General features: G+C 42.2%; 2 protein-coding genes across 2 annotated transcripts in view; one reads left to right on the top strand and one right to left on the bottom strand.

Moving 5' to 3' along the window:
- The first annotated feature begins 781 nt into the window (after nt 1-781).
- On the top strand, nt 782-10,490 carry LOC119654595 (6-phosphogluconolactonase). Its single transcript, XM_038060064.1, has 3 exons — nt 782-972; nt 9,756-10,237; nt 10,294-10,490. Exons 1-3 carry the CDS (start codon nt 855-857, stop codon nt 10,396-10,398), a joined length of 705 nt encoding a protein of 234 aa, XP_037915992.1. The 5' UTR covers nt 782-854; the 3' UTR covers nt 10,399-10,490.
- Nucleotides 10,491-14,765: 4,275 nt separating this feature from the next.
- Nucleotides 14,766-19,598, bottom strand: part of LOC119655047 (sodium-dependent nutrient amino acid transporter 1-like) — a 28,173-nt gene continuing 23,340 nt past the window's right edge. Inside the window, exons 7-9 of the mRNA XM_038060734.1 lie at nt 15,861-16,227; nt 15,459-15,735; nt 14,766-15,075 (exon numbers count right to left, since the gene is read on the bottom strand). Coding sequence (XP_037916662.1) covers nt 14,828-15,075; nt 15,459-15,735; nt 15,861-16,227 — 892 coding nt within the window. The 3' untranslated portion in view covers nt 14,766-14,827. The remainder of the gene's footprint in view (nt 15,076-15,458; nt 15,736-15,860; nt 16,228-19,598) is intronic.

Genomic DNA, 19,598 nt, shown 5'->3' with positions numbered 1-19,598 from the left:
ATGTTTTCTTTTTATGCAGAAATTCTAGGTATATATATGATTTTATCATATAACAGGAACAATCTACGGATTTAGATGGTTCCATCAAGCATAATTTGGATGCATCCAGTGCCGTTGTACACACTTTTACACAAAAAAAAAGGATGGAAGAAAGTACGAATTACAATATATTATAATAACTATTTTTCTAATTACCATCTTCTGACTTTGTTAAAAAATTAAAATATTAACGCGGCTGGCACGATTCGATTGAATCGGTTTTACGAACTTCCACTTACGAAAGATAAGTTGTCTATGAAGAAGGAAAGGGGATTCAGTGAGGCTGTCACTGATGGAAAGAAGTGGTGATTAGTTTAGTTTATTGGGGGGATACGCAGCTCCGAGCATTCAGGCCATTGTTAGGCGCATTATACTATCCCCGTAAATCGCCTATTCAATAGCTTCCTTAATCCGTATGGATGAGGATGATCCAGTCCGGAAAGTCTTAAAGAGCAATATCTATGGTAGAAAATGGAGACGAGGCAGACTCTGCCATAATTGACATGTCATAAAATTTGGTTGAACTTTTTTTACTTATTCTACACAAAGCAAAATTAAACCATAAAAAAAATTTTCTTCCGCGAAAGGTTGTAGGACTGAAAGGGTTAAAATCGCCATCCGGTTTATCCAACTCATTCCCCAAATTCCCACCGATTAACAGCAAAGACACACACCAGTGGAATCTAACGTTCTGTCGGTAAAGCAGTTTATTGATGGTTCGAAAATTTGCAACAAGTGTCAAAATATGACCTTCAGGGTATGCACCGGGTAGTGAGTCGTAAGTTTCTGGAGCTGGAGCCGGCGGTCACCTCAATATGGAAATCTTAAAACTTTCCACCGAAGCCGATGTCGTTAAGGCCCTTGCAACGAAAATTCAAGAGTGCGCAAAAAAGGCGATAGAAGAGAGTGGAGTGTTCCGTGTTGGTGTTTCAGGTAATTGATGAAATCACACATTTTCCCCACAATTTACTTTCTAAATATTCACTTTACCCACTGAAACTATGTAAGTGCGCTATGTCCTTGAGGAGAAGTGGTTTTCGCTACTTAACTCTGCGAACATATCGTGCCCTTCGTCTTTGCCAATTGTATCATTCCAGGTTCGCGTGACCTTTCTTTGGAAAAACTTCGTTTTTGTTTCGAGCAGACAAAGATTCTTTACTTCTTGTTAATAAGCGCAGCTCCTTTTATGTAGTCCAAATTCTGAAGGCCGCATCTAGATACCACATATTGCCTGAAGTTGCCTGTGTTATATATTTATTTTGGCTACATTCTTTCTGAAATTCAGCGTTTAATATTTCCTATTGCCTTTCGAAAGTTATGTAAGGAACTTTATATTACGAATCCATAAAACAAAGAATCTCTTCTTATAGACTTACTTACGTAAATGCAGTTTTCTTGTAGTATCCACGTCGATGGAAAATGAACTAAACGCAGCCCGACAATGGTTTTAAAAACCCTCGGTCCCCCTTAAAGAGAAGAGAGGAACAAAGTGAGCTCGATATCGAAGTTGACAATCACAGAAAGGTTTCACTGACTTGGTCCCCAATAAAGTGTCTATTAAAATAATATTAAGAACAAATCATCTGATTGTTTTAGGATATAATCAAAATTCGCCTTACAAAATCAACCGCGACAGTCTCATAATTCAAATCCCAATGCTATATAAATAATGGTGGCCTTTTACCCCTTGGTGAAGTCTCAAGACTAACTGAACTTGCAAATCCGATCCATACGGGTGGACCCTTTTGACGAATAGGATAAAACTTAGAGGGCATATCGCAGTTATTATTTTGAGACTTGTTACGGACACAGCAACTGTGGCTCCACGTTGGGTGCCAACCTTTCCGACACGGTTACCGAGGCTGCCGACCAACCAAACCGACTGCGCGAGATATTATATGGAACCGGACCTCACGTGCTGGAGCTAACCCGATTGCCAGTAGATGTGTACCATGGTTCTTGATTCTCACATAGCTGGGGGCCTTCAATTTATCCGCGCTGGCTCAGCAACACCATTACATCTGTACCTCCGAAACCTGACTGGACGATGCCATATTAAACTCCGAGCTCCACGAAGGGTACTCCACTTTCCGCTCTGACAGGGACCGGGATGTATCACGTAAGTCCACCGGCAGTGGGGTCCTAATTACAATAAAAGATGCACTCCCCACCGAGCTCATCTTCTCCTCTTCTGTTTTTCCTTTTGACTGTGATGCTCTTCGTGTATCCCCGCCCAACGTTCCCTCATTCATTGTATGTTGTGTATACGTTCCCTGTGCTTGCCTTTCTCACCTGTATGAAGAATTGTTTGACAGTTTGTCTGAACTCCTTACTGTCAGATTCCCTTCCCTCCCTTTCTTCATTTGCGGAGATTTTAACCTCCCAATGCTCCACTGACCCAATCATCCTAGCCTTTCAGTTCCTTCCAACAACCTCTCCCATTCTTCCCTTCTACTTTCTTCCTTTATGAACACTTGCTCGGCCCTGAATTTCAATACCACCAAAAACTCCTTGGTCCGCACTCCCGATCTCTTCCTTTCCAACCTCCCCGAGCGCCACCTCTCTTTATTTCCTTGCACATCCCCGTATGTCAAAACTGACGCTCACACCCTCACTGAAATTTTAAGCGGAGCTCCCTCGTTCAAAACCCAAAACCAAGCGTAAATCTCGTTCAACTTCCGCAAAGGTAATTTTGACGGTCTGAAGTAAGCTTTAGCGTCTTTCAACTGAGTACATATGTTAAGCAACTCATCGTGTGAGTGCCTACGTTCGTACCCAGCTTGGTTCACAACGGAAATTCTTATTAACATTCGCCTGAACATGCACTGTCGAAGACGTTTCGAGCTTCTAAGAATGACGTCAACCTTGCTCACTTTAAGGCTATCGCTCTGCTGTGAAGTCAATGGTTAGAAAAGCGCGTAAAAAGTACTTATTGAGCGTTGAAGTCGCCCTTGCCTGCGGTAACTTAAAATCCTTTTGGTCTCACGTTTGCAATTCTCGTAATCCCAGTCAATCTCTCCCTTCTATCAGTTTTGCTGACTCCATTGCCAACTCCCCACAACAATCCTCCGACCTTCTCTGCACCTACTTCCCTTCAGTGTTTTCTTCCTCGAGCCCTCCAACCTCTAGACCTCTCATAACTGCAGACTGCTCCGAATCTCTGACCATTCCTCTCCTTATGCCTTCCTTGGTAATCTTGATCCCGATGCGCTTCCTAACCTCTTCCTCCTTAACTGTAGAAAACACATTTCCCTCCCCCTGAGTATAATTTCCAACGAAAGTCTAGAAGAATGCCAACTCTGGAAAGAGGTCCTTATCATCCCTATCCTCAAGAGCGGAGACCCTTCTCTTGCTGTGAACTACCGCCCCATTTCTCTTCTCTCCCCTTGCTCTAAAAACCTCGAAAGATACGTCAACGACTGGTTGACCGCGCACTTCGGTCAACTCATTGTCAAAGAGCAGCATGGTTTCGTGAAACATAGATCTACGGCTTCATACCTTCTTGTCTTTATCAACTTTGTTGCTAAATGGTTTGATTTACGACAGGAGGTACATGCTATTTATACCGATTTCTCCAAAGTTTTTGATACCGTTGACTATAACAGTCTCCTCTCTAAACTTTCATTGCTAGACTTCCCTCCCTCAATCATCTCCTGGCATTCTTCCTATCTTTCGTACCGTTCCTGCAAAGTTTCTTTTCATGGTTACTCATCTCGTTCCTTCTCTCCTTCCTCTGGTTTTCCCCAAGGCTCTATACTTGGCTCGCTACTTTCCCTGTTTTTTATCAATGACCTCGTCTCCATCCTCACCTACCCGTATTTGCTTTACGCAGACGACCTTAAATTGTTTGCCTCTGTTTCGTCTCCGCTGAACTGTGCTCTCTTACAGTCCAACCTTGATAATTTAGCCCGTTGGTGTTCGGTCAACAAGCTAACACTGAATGTCAATAAATGCCATTGGACGTGCTATTCGCTTAAACCCTCCCCAACATCCTTTTCCTATTCTCTCATTAGACAACCCCTTTCACTACTGACCTCCTTCAAAGACCTGGGTATAATATTCGGCGACAAATTTCGTTTCAATTCCCACTTCGTTGACATCATCAACAGAGCTTCCAAAATGTCTGGTTTTATCCTACGTTCCTCCTCCGACTTTACTTCAATTCAGCCATCCTTAACACTCTTCTATTCCCTAGTCAGAAACATCCTTAAATATTCTTGTGTAGTCTAGTCCCCCTTATGCATTCGTGACTGCCCGCTCTTTAAGTTGTACAACGCAAATTCATCCGGACCCTCTTTTACAAAAAGAACGTTCCACGGGTTGATTATCCGTCACGATTCCGCACCCTCAATCTCCCCTCTCTGCAGCAACGCCCTATCTTCCTTGATATGTGTACACTTTTCAAACTCTGCAATTGTCTGATGGACTGCTCCGCCAACTCGGATATTATTTTCCGTATCGCCTCGTCTCATAACACACGTAGGGCGGACATTTTTGATGTATCCTTCGCGGAGCTCGAGATTTACTTCCACTCTCCGATCCCGAGGCTATGCTGGTCCTATAACGCCCTACAGCTTGGGTCCTTTGACTCTATTTCCTTCTCTAGTTTTAAGCGTAGAAAAAAGCCATTCAATTGCTCCTTCGTCTGAGGACAATATGTAATAAGGAATTTGTTTTCTTTGCATTGTTCTCATTAAATAAATAAATAAATATTGTCTCCCTCTCAGGGCACAGAAATTTTATCACTTGCCTTGACTCACGAGTCAACAAAACTAAACCCACCCGAGGTCAACTACTCTATTAGAGACGTGAGGTCTCGAGACGGAGTGATGCCATCGAAGATTTAATTCCCAAAAGAGCTAAAATGCCAAACGGCCTAATGAGGGAGAGGACTAACTAACAAAAAAACATAACGTGCCAGGAATGGACGGGGAAGAATCAACTCTGAGCCGATTCGAACATCTACGCGACGAGTGGCCCCCGTCTTGCTTTCCTCTTCATGGGGGCCAAATGATATGATGGCCCTGCGGCGGAACTCCAACCTGAACGTTTGTCCCCTACCGCTTTAAATATAATGGGGGGAACTCTAAAGATTCCGGAGGATTGACGCTTTCCTGGGAAGTGCCAGAGCAAAACTTTGTTTCTCTACATATTAACATAGTATGGTGGTTCCAAGTCCAGGTAAAGGAGGAGGGCTTGAAGCAACGTACTTTGTACTATCTTCAATAAAACAAAAATAAAATGCTGAGATCAGGGAAAGAAATAAATAAAGTATAGTTGGAGTTATTCCACTATGCTAAATCCTACCCGATCTCTCTTGGTAACACGTCTCGCGACAGGTCAACCAAGCAAATGCATCCTATGTCGTTAGAAATAACACCTCATCGGATTGAGTAGCAAGCTTCGGAAAAATACTAGGGCATCCACTTCAGTTGACGCGGCAGGACGGGCCCCGGTCCTGTCGAGGAATGGACAAGGATTAGCCCGAGCAAAATAAATACGTGTCTGCACGCTAAATGTTGGCACCCTAACTGGAAAGACCAAGGAACTTGCAAGAGCCTTTCGGATAAGGCGCATTGAAATCTACGCTCTACAAGGAGCCCCATGGTTTGGTACTAAAAGAACGCGAACGCGGTAAAAATGACTATAAACTTCTCTATTTTCGTAGCCCACACACTAAATAAGGTGCGAGCATTGCCATCTCAGAGGGTTTTCGTGATGCCATTAAAAAAGTCGAACGATTTGATGATCGGCTGATGAAGCTCACCATTATATCAGCTGATCGCTCTATTCACTTCTTCATCGAATACGCCCTACAGACAAATCGACCTGATGTCGAGAAAGTTACCTTTTGGCAACTTCTCGATTAAAAAACCTGTAACGTGCCTGCTGATGACTATATTATCATTGCCGGCAACCTTAATGGTCATGTGGATAAAAAGGCAGACGATAACATACGCCATGGGGGAAAGAGGTTTGGAGCGCGCAATGAGGGTAGCGAGCGTATAATCGAATTTGCGACCTTATACTTATGAATGCATGGTTCATCAAACCATTGTCTCATCTTCCTACATTTTATAGTGGGAATAGTAAAACGCGAATCGACTACATTCTCATAAGACGCCGACATTTTACCACCGTCATTGATTGCAAAGTCGTTCCCTATGAGACCATCGTACCTCAACATCGGCTATTGATTACAAATTAAGCCACTGATAAAACAGCATGAGGAACGCACTGGCCCGCGCATTAAATGGTGGAAGAAATGATCTCACGCGATTACCAATCATTACGAATGTGGAAGAATCGTGGAACCAAATGAAAGACACGACAGACAATATAGATATATATATGGCAACCATATTAAAGCGTATCTGACGTCTGTTTCTTGACTGACATAAGTACTTTCTTCTTATATTTCATTTTGATATAGATAACATTCTGGTCCATTGGGCGAAGAAGAGCTGTGCAGTTAGCAAGTATGAGAACCATAATTAAGCAATCTTTCATTGCCTAAACGTGACGTACTCCCGAGAAAAACGTTCCCTGAAACAGTCATTGAACTGTTGTTTGGTCATTCATGTATAAGCTGAATTTACATAGGCAAATTTACCCCTTTGAAAGGACATAGATTTTTACACTTGCTGATGATAAGAAAACTACGGTTGTGGGTTTCAAAGGCGTTCCTCTGATATCTTCCGCCCCTCACCCCCGGAGTAGTAAATAAACGCAAACTCTCACTACTTGTTGAAACGTGCCAAACCAAAACTCACACTGCCGAATGGCGTCCTCCCTCACAAGAGTGATATATTGGTAGGCTTTGCCGCTTGCGTAAAGTTTTTCTCATTTAGGGCTAGAAAAATTGCAAGTTGTGTTCAAGAGATGAATCCGCTGAAGAATGTTTCACCTCCTACAACAGAATGGATGCATTTCGTAGACTATGTAACGGCAAAATTTATGAACGATATCACGGCCGTCTGGTTGTAGATAAAATTCGGTTAAAAAGCCTGCGCTGATCGAGTCACCTAATCCGTAAGGCTGAAGATAATTCAGCCCGGAAAGGCTATAAGGGCAATATTTACGGCAGGCTAAGAATCGTGTATGCCACGACGCTACAGAGCTACAAGGGATATCGTATTGGTCCACCTTCAGTTGCTGCACTGTTGGTGAATGTCCAGAAAGGTATCCTTTGCTAGAAAACTACTTTGATGTTGAATCTTCTTAACGGCATTTTAGTTATCTGTAGTCAAGTTTCTAACTAAATGTGCGCCCTAATCTTACATAATTTTTGTGTGTGATTGTCATTACTGCGAGTTTTAATTAGTGTCGCACATACTTTTCGAAAGTGTTTTTCGCTATTCTACAAGGCACGTGAGAAAATCAGTGTTATTGGACTTTCACGTCCGTATGGAATAGTTTTTCGATATGTGGGCAACATCGCCGTGTAAGCTGATTTCTCCCCTTCAAAAGGTAACCAATTCATGGTTGGTATATTGACCAAGGAATATCCATTTTGTATAAAAAAAACCGTGGTTCATGACGATCGCAGATTGCCGTTGGATGAACTTCCTGCAACTTTCACAGAAACCCCCGAATATCGGAAACTATCTGTGAGATAAGTCCCAAAACAGCACACAACACAAGTTGAATCGTGAGCAAACATCCAAAGAGTTTTTGGCGCGATACAAACTGATGGTGATGATTTTCTCCATTTCGTTGTTACTACACGTCTGAAACAAAAAGACATTCTCAACATTGCATCACACCTTTTCACCTTCCGCCAAAAAATACGAAACCGATTTAATTATTTAAGCCTAAAAAAATGGCATCTATGTTTTGAGACCCCATAAAAGCATAATTTTGATTGAATATCTGGCTCAGGGGAGACCATTAACGAAACCATATACTGTCAAACCCTAAAAAAATGGAAAATACGATTCAGAATAGAATGCACGACAACCCTAAGCCTCACACGGCCAAGACCACAAAGTGAGCCCTGGATTCCTTTGGATAGAACGTTTTGAACCCTCCGCTTCTCTGACCTGTGTTCTCAGCTGCTCGTTTCCTCGAAGATGTACATGTGTGGAGCAAGATGCGGTGAAGAAGTAAGCGAACGGGCTGTCGGGAGACTTATCAAGGCATGCATAAAAAACATGTAAGGAAACCGGAAGCTAGACGATTCAGGTATAAAAGGTTTTGTGATTCCTTATATGAGGGACGATAAGTATATGACAGTTTCACATGGACACAGTTAAAAATTCAATTGCGCTATATTTTCCAAAAAGCATTCCGAATTTTATCAAGGCGCGCTACTCCACTAGTCCAACGCAGCATCTGTTATCTTTTATAGTCGGCCAACACTTAGAACCATAGAGAGCGACAGGACGGACGATATTGCGGTAAATTTTAAATTTGAAACGTTCGTCGATACGTCGAGCACAAAGAACACCAGTTGTGGAACGCCACTTCATCCAGGTTGCGTTAATGCGTGAAGCAATTTTATAATGCAGTTCTCCTTTGGCTGATAGCATTGACTCGAGATATTTAAATCGCTCAGCTCTGGGCAGGTCACTGCCGCTGACAGTGATAGTGCCTGTTTCATGAGGATCAGTTATAAAAAATTCAGTGTTATTCAATCTGAGACTGTCGCATGAGGCAATCATTCCATTTTTGAACGAGTTGCACGAGATCATTTCTGCTATTAAACGCTAGGAAAACATCATCGGCATAAAGCAGTGTATAGGGCACTGGATGTTGGATGTCCCATGTGACAGTGTCCATAACAATAACAAAGAGAAGTGGTGAGATGAACACCAACAGAGACACGAAGCGACTTTGATACACCCGCCACACTTCGAATTATACTTTTCGTAACATGGTAAACAATTGAACCCAGCGCACGAGTCCTTCTGGCACTAAGTGTTGTTGTAGAGCATACCAGGTGAGGTGAGTGTGGTACACGGTTAAACGCTTTCACTAGATCCAGAAGTTCAATGTAAAGAGGGCAATGTTTTTCAGCATGTTTCTCCATGAGTAAGCGCGCAGACTATATTGCGTCAGTAACTTACAAATTCTGCCCAACACTCCTATAATAAACTTTTTACCATATAATATGTTGTTTAGTTTTTTTAGAAACTTCTAAACGTTTCTTTATATTTTGGCCTCTACAGTAGTTTACCCCTTTAATTGTACTGCATGATGCTAACTCTGTAACAGATGTAAAGCTTTTTTTTCTGCGGATTTGCGGTCCTGCCATAGAGAGTAAATACAGGGTAGCATGGGCTACGAAGTCGACTGTAGTTGATGTCCAAGTGAATAAACGCATTCTATTGTGGTGATACTCCAGCAGCAATATTGCGGAATCTAAACTGTGGCTTCGATGACTACTTTGGAGAGCCCTGATCTTCGCTTCGCCTTCCTAAAAGCTCACGCCAGTTATGGAACGTATCCTATGTAGATTTTAGATACAAAGGAATTTTCGTTTGCACAAAACATACTTAACTGACCCCGGTTCTCAACAGCAAGAGGCTTGTTGTTTATTATTTTTGGACATGACATGTTCCCATATTGAGTCTCTCTCTATTATAGATCCTTAAACCATTGACGAACTTTACCCGAAAATTGATTAAAAATTCCTTTACTCTATCATCCTAATTTCTAATTGATGAAACCAATTCACTTCCACAATAAATTTCTCATTACTTTTTAATTTTCAGGTGGATCGTTAGTCAAATTCTTAGCAACCGGACTACCAAAAATCTCCACTGACTGGTCCAAATGGGAATTATTCTTCTGTGATGAGAGATACGTCCCAACAAATAATCCAGACTCAACATTTGGTGCCTACAAAGAACACCTTGTGCCTAGTGTACCTTTGAATGAATCTCAATTTATCAGAATTAATTCCGAGCTGCCTCTTTCCGAATGTGCCGCCGACTATCAAAATAAAATTCTACAAAAATTCAAATCAGACATTCCTAGCTTCGATCTCCTGCTTTTAGGAATGGGTCCTGACGGGCACACGTGTTCACTGTTTCCTAGTCATCCACTTCTAGAAGAATCAAAGCTCCTGATAGCTCCTATTTCGGACTCACCGAAGCCACCCCCGGAACGAGTTACTATGACATTCCCATTAGTTAATAATTCAAAATGTTGTATTTTCGCCATGACAGGAAGTGGAAAGGCAGATATGCTTAAGGTTGGTATCAACGTTCACCCAAATGAGTCTTTCTATTAATTAATTTCTTTCTACAGAGGATATTAGTAGATAGAGAACCATTGCCAGCGGGAATGGTTAACCCGAAGAATGGAAAATTATATTGGATAGTAGATGAGGCTGCTGGTCACCACTTACCATGAACATATAAAATATGACAAAAAGAAATTATATTTAAATTTTATATATTTAAATTGTTTATAGCAATAAATTTTTTACGTGGATATAGAGGGAACAAATTAAATGTTTAAATAAAGTAGACTAGTCAACCGCTATGGTCTAGAAATGTGGTAGTCTAACACGTTTCAAGGACATGGTTTATTACAAGATTGGCTGACCCAGCTTTATTTCTGAAGCGGTCGAGTTGTTTGTTATTCTCACTCGGCTGTTGACAGTGGACGATGCAGCCTATTCTAGCTAGTGTGTGAGCCAGTTGATCTGCTTTCCCTTTCGTGTTCGATTTGCTAAAAGGAAGTCTAGGATCCAAAATAGAATGTCCGTAGGAAATGCATGAGAATTTAAGCAACGTTTCGGGTCATTGAGATCAACCTTTTCATAGGAATTTCGGATGTGAAAGGAAACGACAGATACCATTTTTCCGAAGAAGCCTTGTCAAACATCCAAACTCCTCTAGGAAGCAGTAGAGCCTTGACAATTGAGGGGTTTCGTTAGTACGTTAATCAACAAAATTGGTCTTATAGTAAGTTGCGGACGTTTACCAGGTCTTTCTTTCTTTTTGGAATCGATACTACACGAATGATTCTTCATTAGAGTTTATATACTCTAACAGTTGCGTGAAAGCAGTCTCATTCAGGCTGCGCAACGTGCCATCCATCTCGGGCTCACTACTGCTACGGTGGCTTTCCGTACTTGAGACTGTAGACAGGCGATTTGGTTAATTTTTGGAAATGTGATGCTTTGTAAAATTGTTTTGAGTAAACTATGGGCGACCAGAGGCTCTGTCTTTTGAGTAACAGAGGAGGTTGAAATGAGAATTAACTTATTGGTTGTTGTTTATGTTAACTGTGAGGTCCTACGCTAGGGTTGTTTGTTATGATTAGATCCGCCACCCAGCACCACTGTCTTGTTGACAAGATGGTGGCAAGTGAATTTCGCGTAGGCCTTTTTGTGTTTCCTATTCATTTCTTAGTGGAGTATAAGGGCATCCATACAGTCAGACTGTTTCTGTTTCATTATCGTCGCACTTAATGCTGTGCTAGTGATAAGTTCACAGTTGCGGGACAAACACAAGTCGAACGCAGACACCCTTGACGACTGGAATTCGAACGCAGAGCAACGAGGTTGAGAAGTTGAAGCTCTACCCAATAAGTTTGGCCTGGGTTTTACAACGGTATTCAAATCAAAAATGGAAAATCACTGCTCCGTTCATCATACTATAGTTCAAGGTTGTTGTCAATATAACTATCTCAGCATTAATGTTATTAACATGGTATTCAAGAGAGATTTTGTTTTTGCGTAGACTATATTTTATTTTCAAGGATTGGCACACTTTTCCTGCTTTCACAACCACTAAATCACTGGAAATGTCGATACTGTGTGCGATTCTCAGGAAAGGAAGTAGCTCGATTCTGAAATTTGATTTAGCGACTTCTGATAGTCAGAATTATCTGATTTCTTGGGTGATGATTCGTGTCCTTCCTGTAATGAGGAAGCAGAATCCACGGAACATTTTCTATGTGAGTGCCCCGCTTATGGACGCATCAGACATCAGATTTTTGGTGCTTATGTGCTCCAACTGCAGCCGATAGCGCCACATCCACTAAAGGAATCCTGCGATACATAAACGAATCCGTGATATTCCATTAGACGGAATCGAGTACAATGGACTACTGAGGTCTGAGTAGCCAAAAGCTTTGCCTCTCCTCCACCTCAAACACACACATGCAAGTGCTATGGACAAAACCTTACCTTACCTACCTTAAATGATATATTGACAAGAAATTTTGCTGCAGGCCATGCAAAAACTGACTTTTCTATGAATTGCAAATGATGTCGCGTTATGTTCGAACTGTTAGTTTCCCCGTGAGTCATTCCACTTGATGTCCAACTTAATGGGTTATTTTATGACTTTTATGATGTGGTGGAATGCCTTCACCGAAAGCGCTACTATATTTTTGTGATTTAATGGCAATGTGGATCTCGACGACACTTCTGCTAGCTCATCTGGTCAGCAAGACTGACTAGGTAGCCGTCTCAAAAAGTCAACCAGAGTTCGAGTCAAGAAGACTACATTCAGGAGATTCGACGTCCGCGCGTTGCTTGAATTTTCATTGTGGAATAAAAGCACTGTACATGTTCGACATCCTACAATTCCTTGAAAAATGTCGGCCATTTGTTGTGGTATTAGTGAAGTGTACAAGAAAACTGTCTAGTCGTCATCAATACACGCGCCAGTTAGCTACTCCGTACATAATCCGCAATAACATCCGGCGATCATCAACGGCGCAACAACCGATATCCGGTCTAGGCCTGCCTTAATAACGAACTCCAGACAACCCGGTTTTGCGCCGAGGTCCACCAATTCGATATCCCTAAAAGCTGTCTGACGTCCTGGCCTATGCCATCGCTCCATCTTAGGCAGGGTCTGCCTCGTCTTCTTTTTCTACCATAGATATTGCCCTTATCTACTTTCCGGGTGGGATCATCCTCATTCATACGGATTAAGTGACCCGCCCACCGTAACCTATTGAACCGGATTTTATCCACAACCGGACGGTCATGGTATCGCTCATAGATTTCGTCGTTATGTAGGTAGGCTACGGAATCGTTCATCCTCACGTAGGGGCCAAAAATTCTTCCCAAGTCTCCGAGGAATACATGAGGACTGGCAAGATCATTGTGTTGTACAGTAAGAGTTATGACCCTATTGTAAGACGTTTCGAGCGGAACAGCTTTTGTAAGCTGAAATGTTGGCTGACAACAATTGTGCTCGGATTTCATCACCGTAGCTGTTATCGGTTGTGATTTTCGACCCTAGATAGGAGAAATTATCAATGGTCTCAAAATTGTATTCTCGTATCTTTATTCTTCCCGTTTGACCAGTGCGGTTTGATGTTATTGGCTGGTTAGTTTTCGGTGCTGACGTTGCCACCAAATATTTTGTCTTACTTTCATTGATGTGCAGCCCAAGATCTCGCGATAATTACCGCCTGCTCGATCTGGCAGTTTGTACGTTTCGGGTGGTTCCTCCCATGATGTCGATATCGTCAGCAAAGACCAGTAGTTGGGTGGACTTAAAGAGGATCGTACCTCTTGCATTTACCTCAGCATCACGGATCACTTTCTCGAGGGGTTAAAGAGGAGGCATGATAGGGCATCCCCTTGTCGTAGATCCTTGTTGATGTCGAATGGTCTTGAGAGTGATTCTGCTGCTTTTATCTGGTCTCGCACATTGGTCAGGGTCAGTCTAGTCTATCTTATTAATTTCGTCGGGATACCGAATTCTCTCATGGCCGTGTACAGTTTAACCCTGGCTATGCTATCATAGGCGGCTTTAAAGTCGATGAATAGATGGTGCAACTGTTGTCCATATTCCAACAGTTTTTCCATCGCTTACCGCAGAGAGAAAACCCGATCTGTTGCTGATTTGAGTACCTGCCGTGAAGGCTTAATCCCACGGTCCTCTTCGGACACGGATTGATTTTGGGACTACAATCAGGGCCCCGCCATGCAAGCACAGCGGTCCTGGTTTATGCTGAGTGCAGGCTCAGCATTCATACCCGTGGATGCGAGGCCTATTTAACATCTCTGCCGCAACTGAGGGCTACGGCACCCGACTTGTGCGGCGCAACTCCACGCTCGAGCTCTAGGGGGCCAACCGCAAATAACCGGGCCGAGAACACATCCTCCAGGAATTCTCCTGGAGCATATGCTCTCAGAGGGCCATCCCGATTCCCATGGTACCAGATAACCTCCGGTGAGGCTTCGTGGCAGAGAGCCACTTCATATGAGTTCCTTGCAGACTCGGGTCTGATCGCCCTCCTCGAATACGTGGGGACGGAACACCCCAACGGGTTAACTGAATGTATGGGACAGATAATGCCTCGTTGCCAATCGTCAGGCATTGATTCGCTGTCCCATACCTTGAGCACAAGTTGATGAACCAGTTGGTGTAACTGGCCGCCTCCATATTTAACCAGTTTGGCTGTAATTCCATTGGCTCCAGGCGACTTATGATTTTTTAGCCGACGAATTGCACGGACTGTTTCTCCTAAACTCGCCAATGTTCTGATTGTTCAGTAGTTCATCAAAGTACTCAACCCATCGCTCCAATATGCCCATTCTGTCGCAAATCAGATTTCCCTCTTTGTCTCTCACATCCCGTGCCGCCTAGAAATTCGATTTTGTTCCCATGTACGGTATGTAGTTCCCTTGGTTCGAGTACAGATTAATATAAACTAGGAAGCTTTCTATGTGGCTAATTCCATTTACTGGAACAGTTTTGCGTGTACATTTCAAGAAAAAGTAATTAAGTCGGAAAACAAATAACTTCATTTCTTAATACTTTTTAATTACAAATGTTTTTAAAAGTAAATTAGACCTACCTTAAAATTATTTAAAAAGATTTCTGAATATTTTCTTAAATATTCCACCATTCTTATGATCTTCCTCTTCCGCTTCCGCCCAAATTTTTCTATATTTTTCAAGGGTAACAGGATCTGTTGGTCCCCAATTTTTGGTAGGCTTAAATGCGTCGCGAAACTTTTCTGCGAATGTATTACCCGGCTGTCTTATGACTGCAACACACATCCAAATTGGAAATTGAAGAATGCCAAGAGCCGATAAACACCAACCAACAGCTGAAATGAAATTATTTTCAATTAGAAATACAATATTCTCAGATATTTGAAAGATTTTTGCAAATGATATCGAAAATTTGGTTAACAAATGTTGGATCTTAAGAATAAAAACTAGGCATCCAGTTTTATACGATTAAGTGATGATAATTGAATGAAGTAGCGTTCCGCGTTCACCGTCTCTGTGATCGACGCATCAACGAGCGTCTCAAATTGTCCTGTCGTCCTTTATAGTTTAGTACAATGAACGGCGCCTTGCGGTAATTGTGAAAAAGATATTGCGTTGGACCAGTGGCGTAACACGTTATGATCACATCCGAAATGAGTATCCGTGATCACATTTAGAATTAAATGTCAAAAAAAAAAAAAAATCCCGCCCTACTTACCATAAGACCAGGTAGGGTAAGTCGTCCCTTTGTACTCCAGTGGTTCGTATGAAACAAATGTGTAGATTAAAATGACTACCATCAGAAGAGGTGTTATTATTCCCCAACACAGTCGCCAGTATAAACCAGGATTCCTGCCAGTCATGAATTGAGTATCCTTGCAAATCCTTCGAACACCATAAATCCAACCCAAGCAGGTCAATTCAGCAATGGCTAATACCAGGGTAATTAAAGATGCACCGAAATAATCAACTAAGTTCAAAATAAACTGACCACCCTGAAAAGGATAAGAAAACATTGGTTGTGTCCATTGGAATATATAGCAGATAGTGAAAGAAATGTGACCTTAATCTAAGGTAACTCTGGGTTAAAAATAAAAGTAAAATTCATCTTATTACTTACCGGTGTCACATACACCAATCCGATAATGACACTTAGTACAGAAATGCCCACGGCTGCATGCCAATTGCGAACTTTTGGAAAATTGTCGCGGATTGAGGTCATAACACATGATGTCATCGCAATATTGCTACCCACCCCCAATACGAATAACATTAAGAAGAAAAGCACCGAGAAAGCTTGGGGTAGTGTTTCAAATTTCGAAATTGCGTCAGGGTATGAAATGAATGCCAAGCCCGTCCCACCCTTAACGACTGTTCCAACATCTTCTGTACCAACTTCGTGTGCCAAGTGGCCTAAAATTCCAAAAATTGTGAATCCTGCCAGTAATGAAGTTCCGGTGTCCAGTAATGTGACGATAGTTGAATCTCTGGGGAGAAGAAAAGGGAAATTTATGAAGGTTTGAAAGCATTGATATATTGAAAACAATTTTTCTATTAAAGTGAAAACAAGATACATCTCTTTCCTAGTGAAAGTTTGGAATTGAAGCTTATTTAAACTACATGTTTATCGTTTTACTTTCCCAGAAAAGGGGAGCAAATCACTAAGCTTGCTTTGACTACTAAGGCACCTAAAACCTTAAGCATAACCAGGCAGAGATAGGTTTATTGTGGTTGATGACAAATGAGTAAGACTGTACGAATTTATTAAGGAAGCCGAACATATTATTATAAGAGATATAGTCTTGACGTACCCAGGAGAGAATCCACCCATATTGCATTTACACGCATTAAGTATCTAAGTGAGTCAGGCGTGATGAAAAACGGTAAAAATAGGGTATGGGTGGGTGCTCTCCACTCCACACGGCTGAGAGAAGGTAGTCTTCTAATCGTTCCTCGTCATTGATGACATCAGTTCGGAGAAGGTAGGCAGGAGGAATGGAAGAACCTGTTATTATCACATCCGTTGATCGGGATGATCGGAGTGTAAAAGTCTGGATGAGCAGGTTACTCTTGAGTCTCTACGGGCTTTACTCATATATATATCAACCATTCGCTTATGCCAAAAATATTCTTTGTCTTCATTGATTACAAGGTAAAAATCCATCTTTACGTCTTCATGTTCCAACCCAAAAACATTACCTCGCTACATCATGCTTATTCAGATTTGCCGAAATCTATATTAATTTATATGTACGCCAACAAACAAGATCAGAGAAAATCCGGATCCGGGGTGAAAATTATCGGGACCCCCTTGAAACCGCAAAAGTAATCTAATTTTGTTAAAGTGTCCATTCGCAAACTCCAGAGAAAATTCTGGGCTCGATGGAAGTCAATTCCTCCTTCCTCCTATCACGGCGGAGCAACAGTTTTACCAGTTTAAGATTGAGTGGAAGAAAAAGTGTAGGCAAACCTCTTTACGCTAATCTTTTTAATGTTTCAGATAGACGGAATATTTTATAGGGCTTGGAGCTTTTAGTTATCCCAGACGGCAGTGGGCTCATGACCACTGGCTATTCTGCTAGGACTTCTTGTTTCTATTTGATAACCACTAAAACTCTACTACGAAATTTGCTTTTCACGAGAACCAGAGTCAGGCTTGCGATGTCTAGGGTTTACATGTAGAGTGACTTCCCGCCTTTCTGTAGTTAAACCTTCATCCCTTCAAGCCCAAAGTCTAATTCGCGCAGTTGGTGAAACCAACTCTCTAAGCACTTTTGTGCCATGAGGAAAGGCGATCGGAGAAAATCCAGACCCAGAGAGGCTCCTCTCGACTTAATTTTTTCCTATTTTTATCTCCCCAGTTCAGGGATAATCATCCTCCCCCTTCCTCTCCCAGCGGATCTGCAAGCATGAATCAAACTGGTGCATGCTCCATTTTCTCCAGGAGACACGAAAGGAGCTTCGGACTGGATCGACAACACAAAGCCAAACCTGGCAACGAAAACGAAATAACGATTTGCGCATTTCCACATGAAACGTGCGCTCTCTGTACAGAAAAGAAGTTACCAAGCAGCTAGCCGATACATTGTACCAATATAAGGCTTATGTAACAGCGATGCAAGAGACGCGATGGACGGGGACCGGTTTCTTGAAGAAGAGCTACTACACCATATATTATAGTAGCTACCCGGTAAACTATGTGCTTGGAGTAGGTTTTCTAGTCACCAAAAAATGAACCCTGTTGTTATCGGCTTGGAAAACATAAGTGAATGGCTACGCACTCTGCGTTTGGGAGGTAAATTTAGAAATATAAGCCTAATTAACGTTCATGCCCCTACAGAGGAGACTGCAGAGTCGTAGAAGGATACCTTCTATGAAGCAATAGAATGAACCCTGTCCCAGGTATGATATCAAAATTATTCTTGGACATTTTACCAACTAATCGCGAATGCTGCCAAATATGAACGAACCCAAATACGTCAGTAGAGTGTTGTTATCTCGAGTCATTAGCTCAGTCTTGCTCTATGCCGCTCATATATGGACTGCAACATTGACGACTAAGGAAATCAGGAGAAGCCATTTTACACTCGTACAGATTATGTGCTCTGAGAGTGATTTGCTTCTTTCAAACGATATCACACGATGCGGCGTTAGCATAGCTGGGCTGTTGCCGGTTGACATCTTGGTTGAAGAGATGCCACGAAGCTACATCAGAAGAACGACAAACCAAGACGCTGTGCAATTGATCAAGAGCGAGGAAAGGGCATCATCAATAATCAGATGGCAGACCCCATGGGATAACTCAACGAAAGGCCGATGGACGCATAGGTTAATTCCCATCATCCGTATGTGGGCCAATCGTCACGGAGCCTGTAGTTACCTATTTGTTGATTAGATTAATTTCGTCGAGAAACTTGCACTCCTCCTCCGTTGTCCTGCAGGGCTTATGTAAAGTGATAAACTTGAAGACTATCCTGTGATAGTTAATGCCACTGCATAGACCAGCCCGCATTAGAATTGTCACCCTTCCTCAATGTGTGGCCTATCCACTCCCAACTTCTGATCAACACGTCTCCGTATGTCAATGAACTTGTTCATTTTATATTGCCGCAAGCCAGATGAGATGACGTAGACACGAGCTGATAAAAGCTTGAAGTTTTCAAAGTGGTGAATGAAAGGCACATATGTCGATGCAGCGGAATCTTGAACTTTGGGGCTACTACGATTTAGGTATCTCGTCGTGAAATTGCTTTACGCATCAACATAGCCTACAGGAAATAACGCTTCACGACTGTCATTTTTGCGATTGACGCATCAAGGCAGCGTTGTTCACCCTATGGCCTCTACGATACCAACTGCTAGGGAGGTGCCCAAGACAGTAAATGTCACCTCGCGGTCAGTGACCGAATAACCTGTATTCGCTGGTAAAAAGCTGTCATTGAAGCGACGCACATATGCCACTACTACACGATACAAAGGCTAAAAAACAAAAAGAATTCGTTGTATCCTTTATCCTGGAGGTTAGCAACTTGTAGTTTTAGAAATTCGCTAAGCTTCGGAAACGGCTACCACGCCTCGGAATTGGACTAATCTTCCAACTACTGCCTTTCGCTTCTTTGCCATTGAATTGGTGAACGCTCTTCAATGATAGAATTCAAGGTCTCCACAATATTTACATGCTCCAACTTCAATGAAAATTTCAGCGATAAAGGTTGAACATTCTGAGATTCATTGATGTATGTGTATGTGTTTGTGGTGGAGGAGAAACTGTAGCCTCTGAGCACTCACGCCAGGGTGAGCCATTGTACTCGACTCCCCCGTCTAACGGAATTTCCAGAGTTCGTCAACATATCGTCGA

The sequence above is a fragment of the Hermetia illucens genome, chromosome 4 (assembly GCF_905115235.1).
Source record: "Hermetia illucens chromosome 4, iHerIll2.2.curated.20191125, whole genome shotgun sequence".
Taxonomy (NCBI): Eukaryota; Metazoa; Arthropoda; class Insecta; order Diptera; family Stratiomyidae; genus Hermetia; species Hermetia illucens.
The sequence above is the reverse complement of the archived record's forward strand: the minus strand, read 5'-3'. Positions and strand labels throughout refer to the sequence as shown.

Excerpts from the sequence above, each read along its gene's own strand:
- LOC119654595 (XM_038060064.1), top strand. The coding sequence starts at position 855 with ATGGAAATCTTAAAACTTTCCACCGAAGCCGATGTCGTTAAGGCCCTT. Across the intron at positions 973-9,755 it reads GTTCCGTGTTGGTGTTTCAG|GTGGATCGTTAGTCAAATTC; the intron begins GTAATTGATGAA and ends TTTAATTTTCAG. Across the intron at positions 10,238-10,293 it reads GAAAGGCAGATATGCTTAAG|AGGATATTAGTAGATAGAGA; the intron begins GTTGGTATCAAC and ends TTCTTTCTACAG.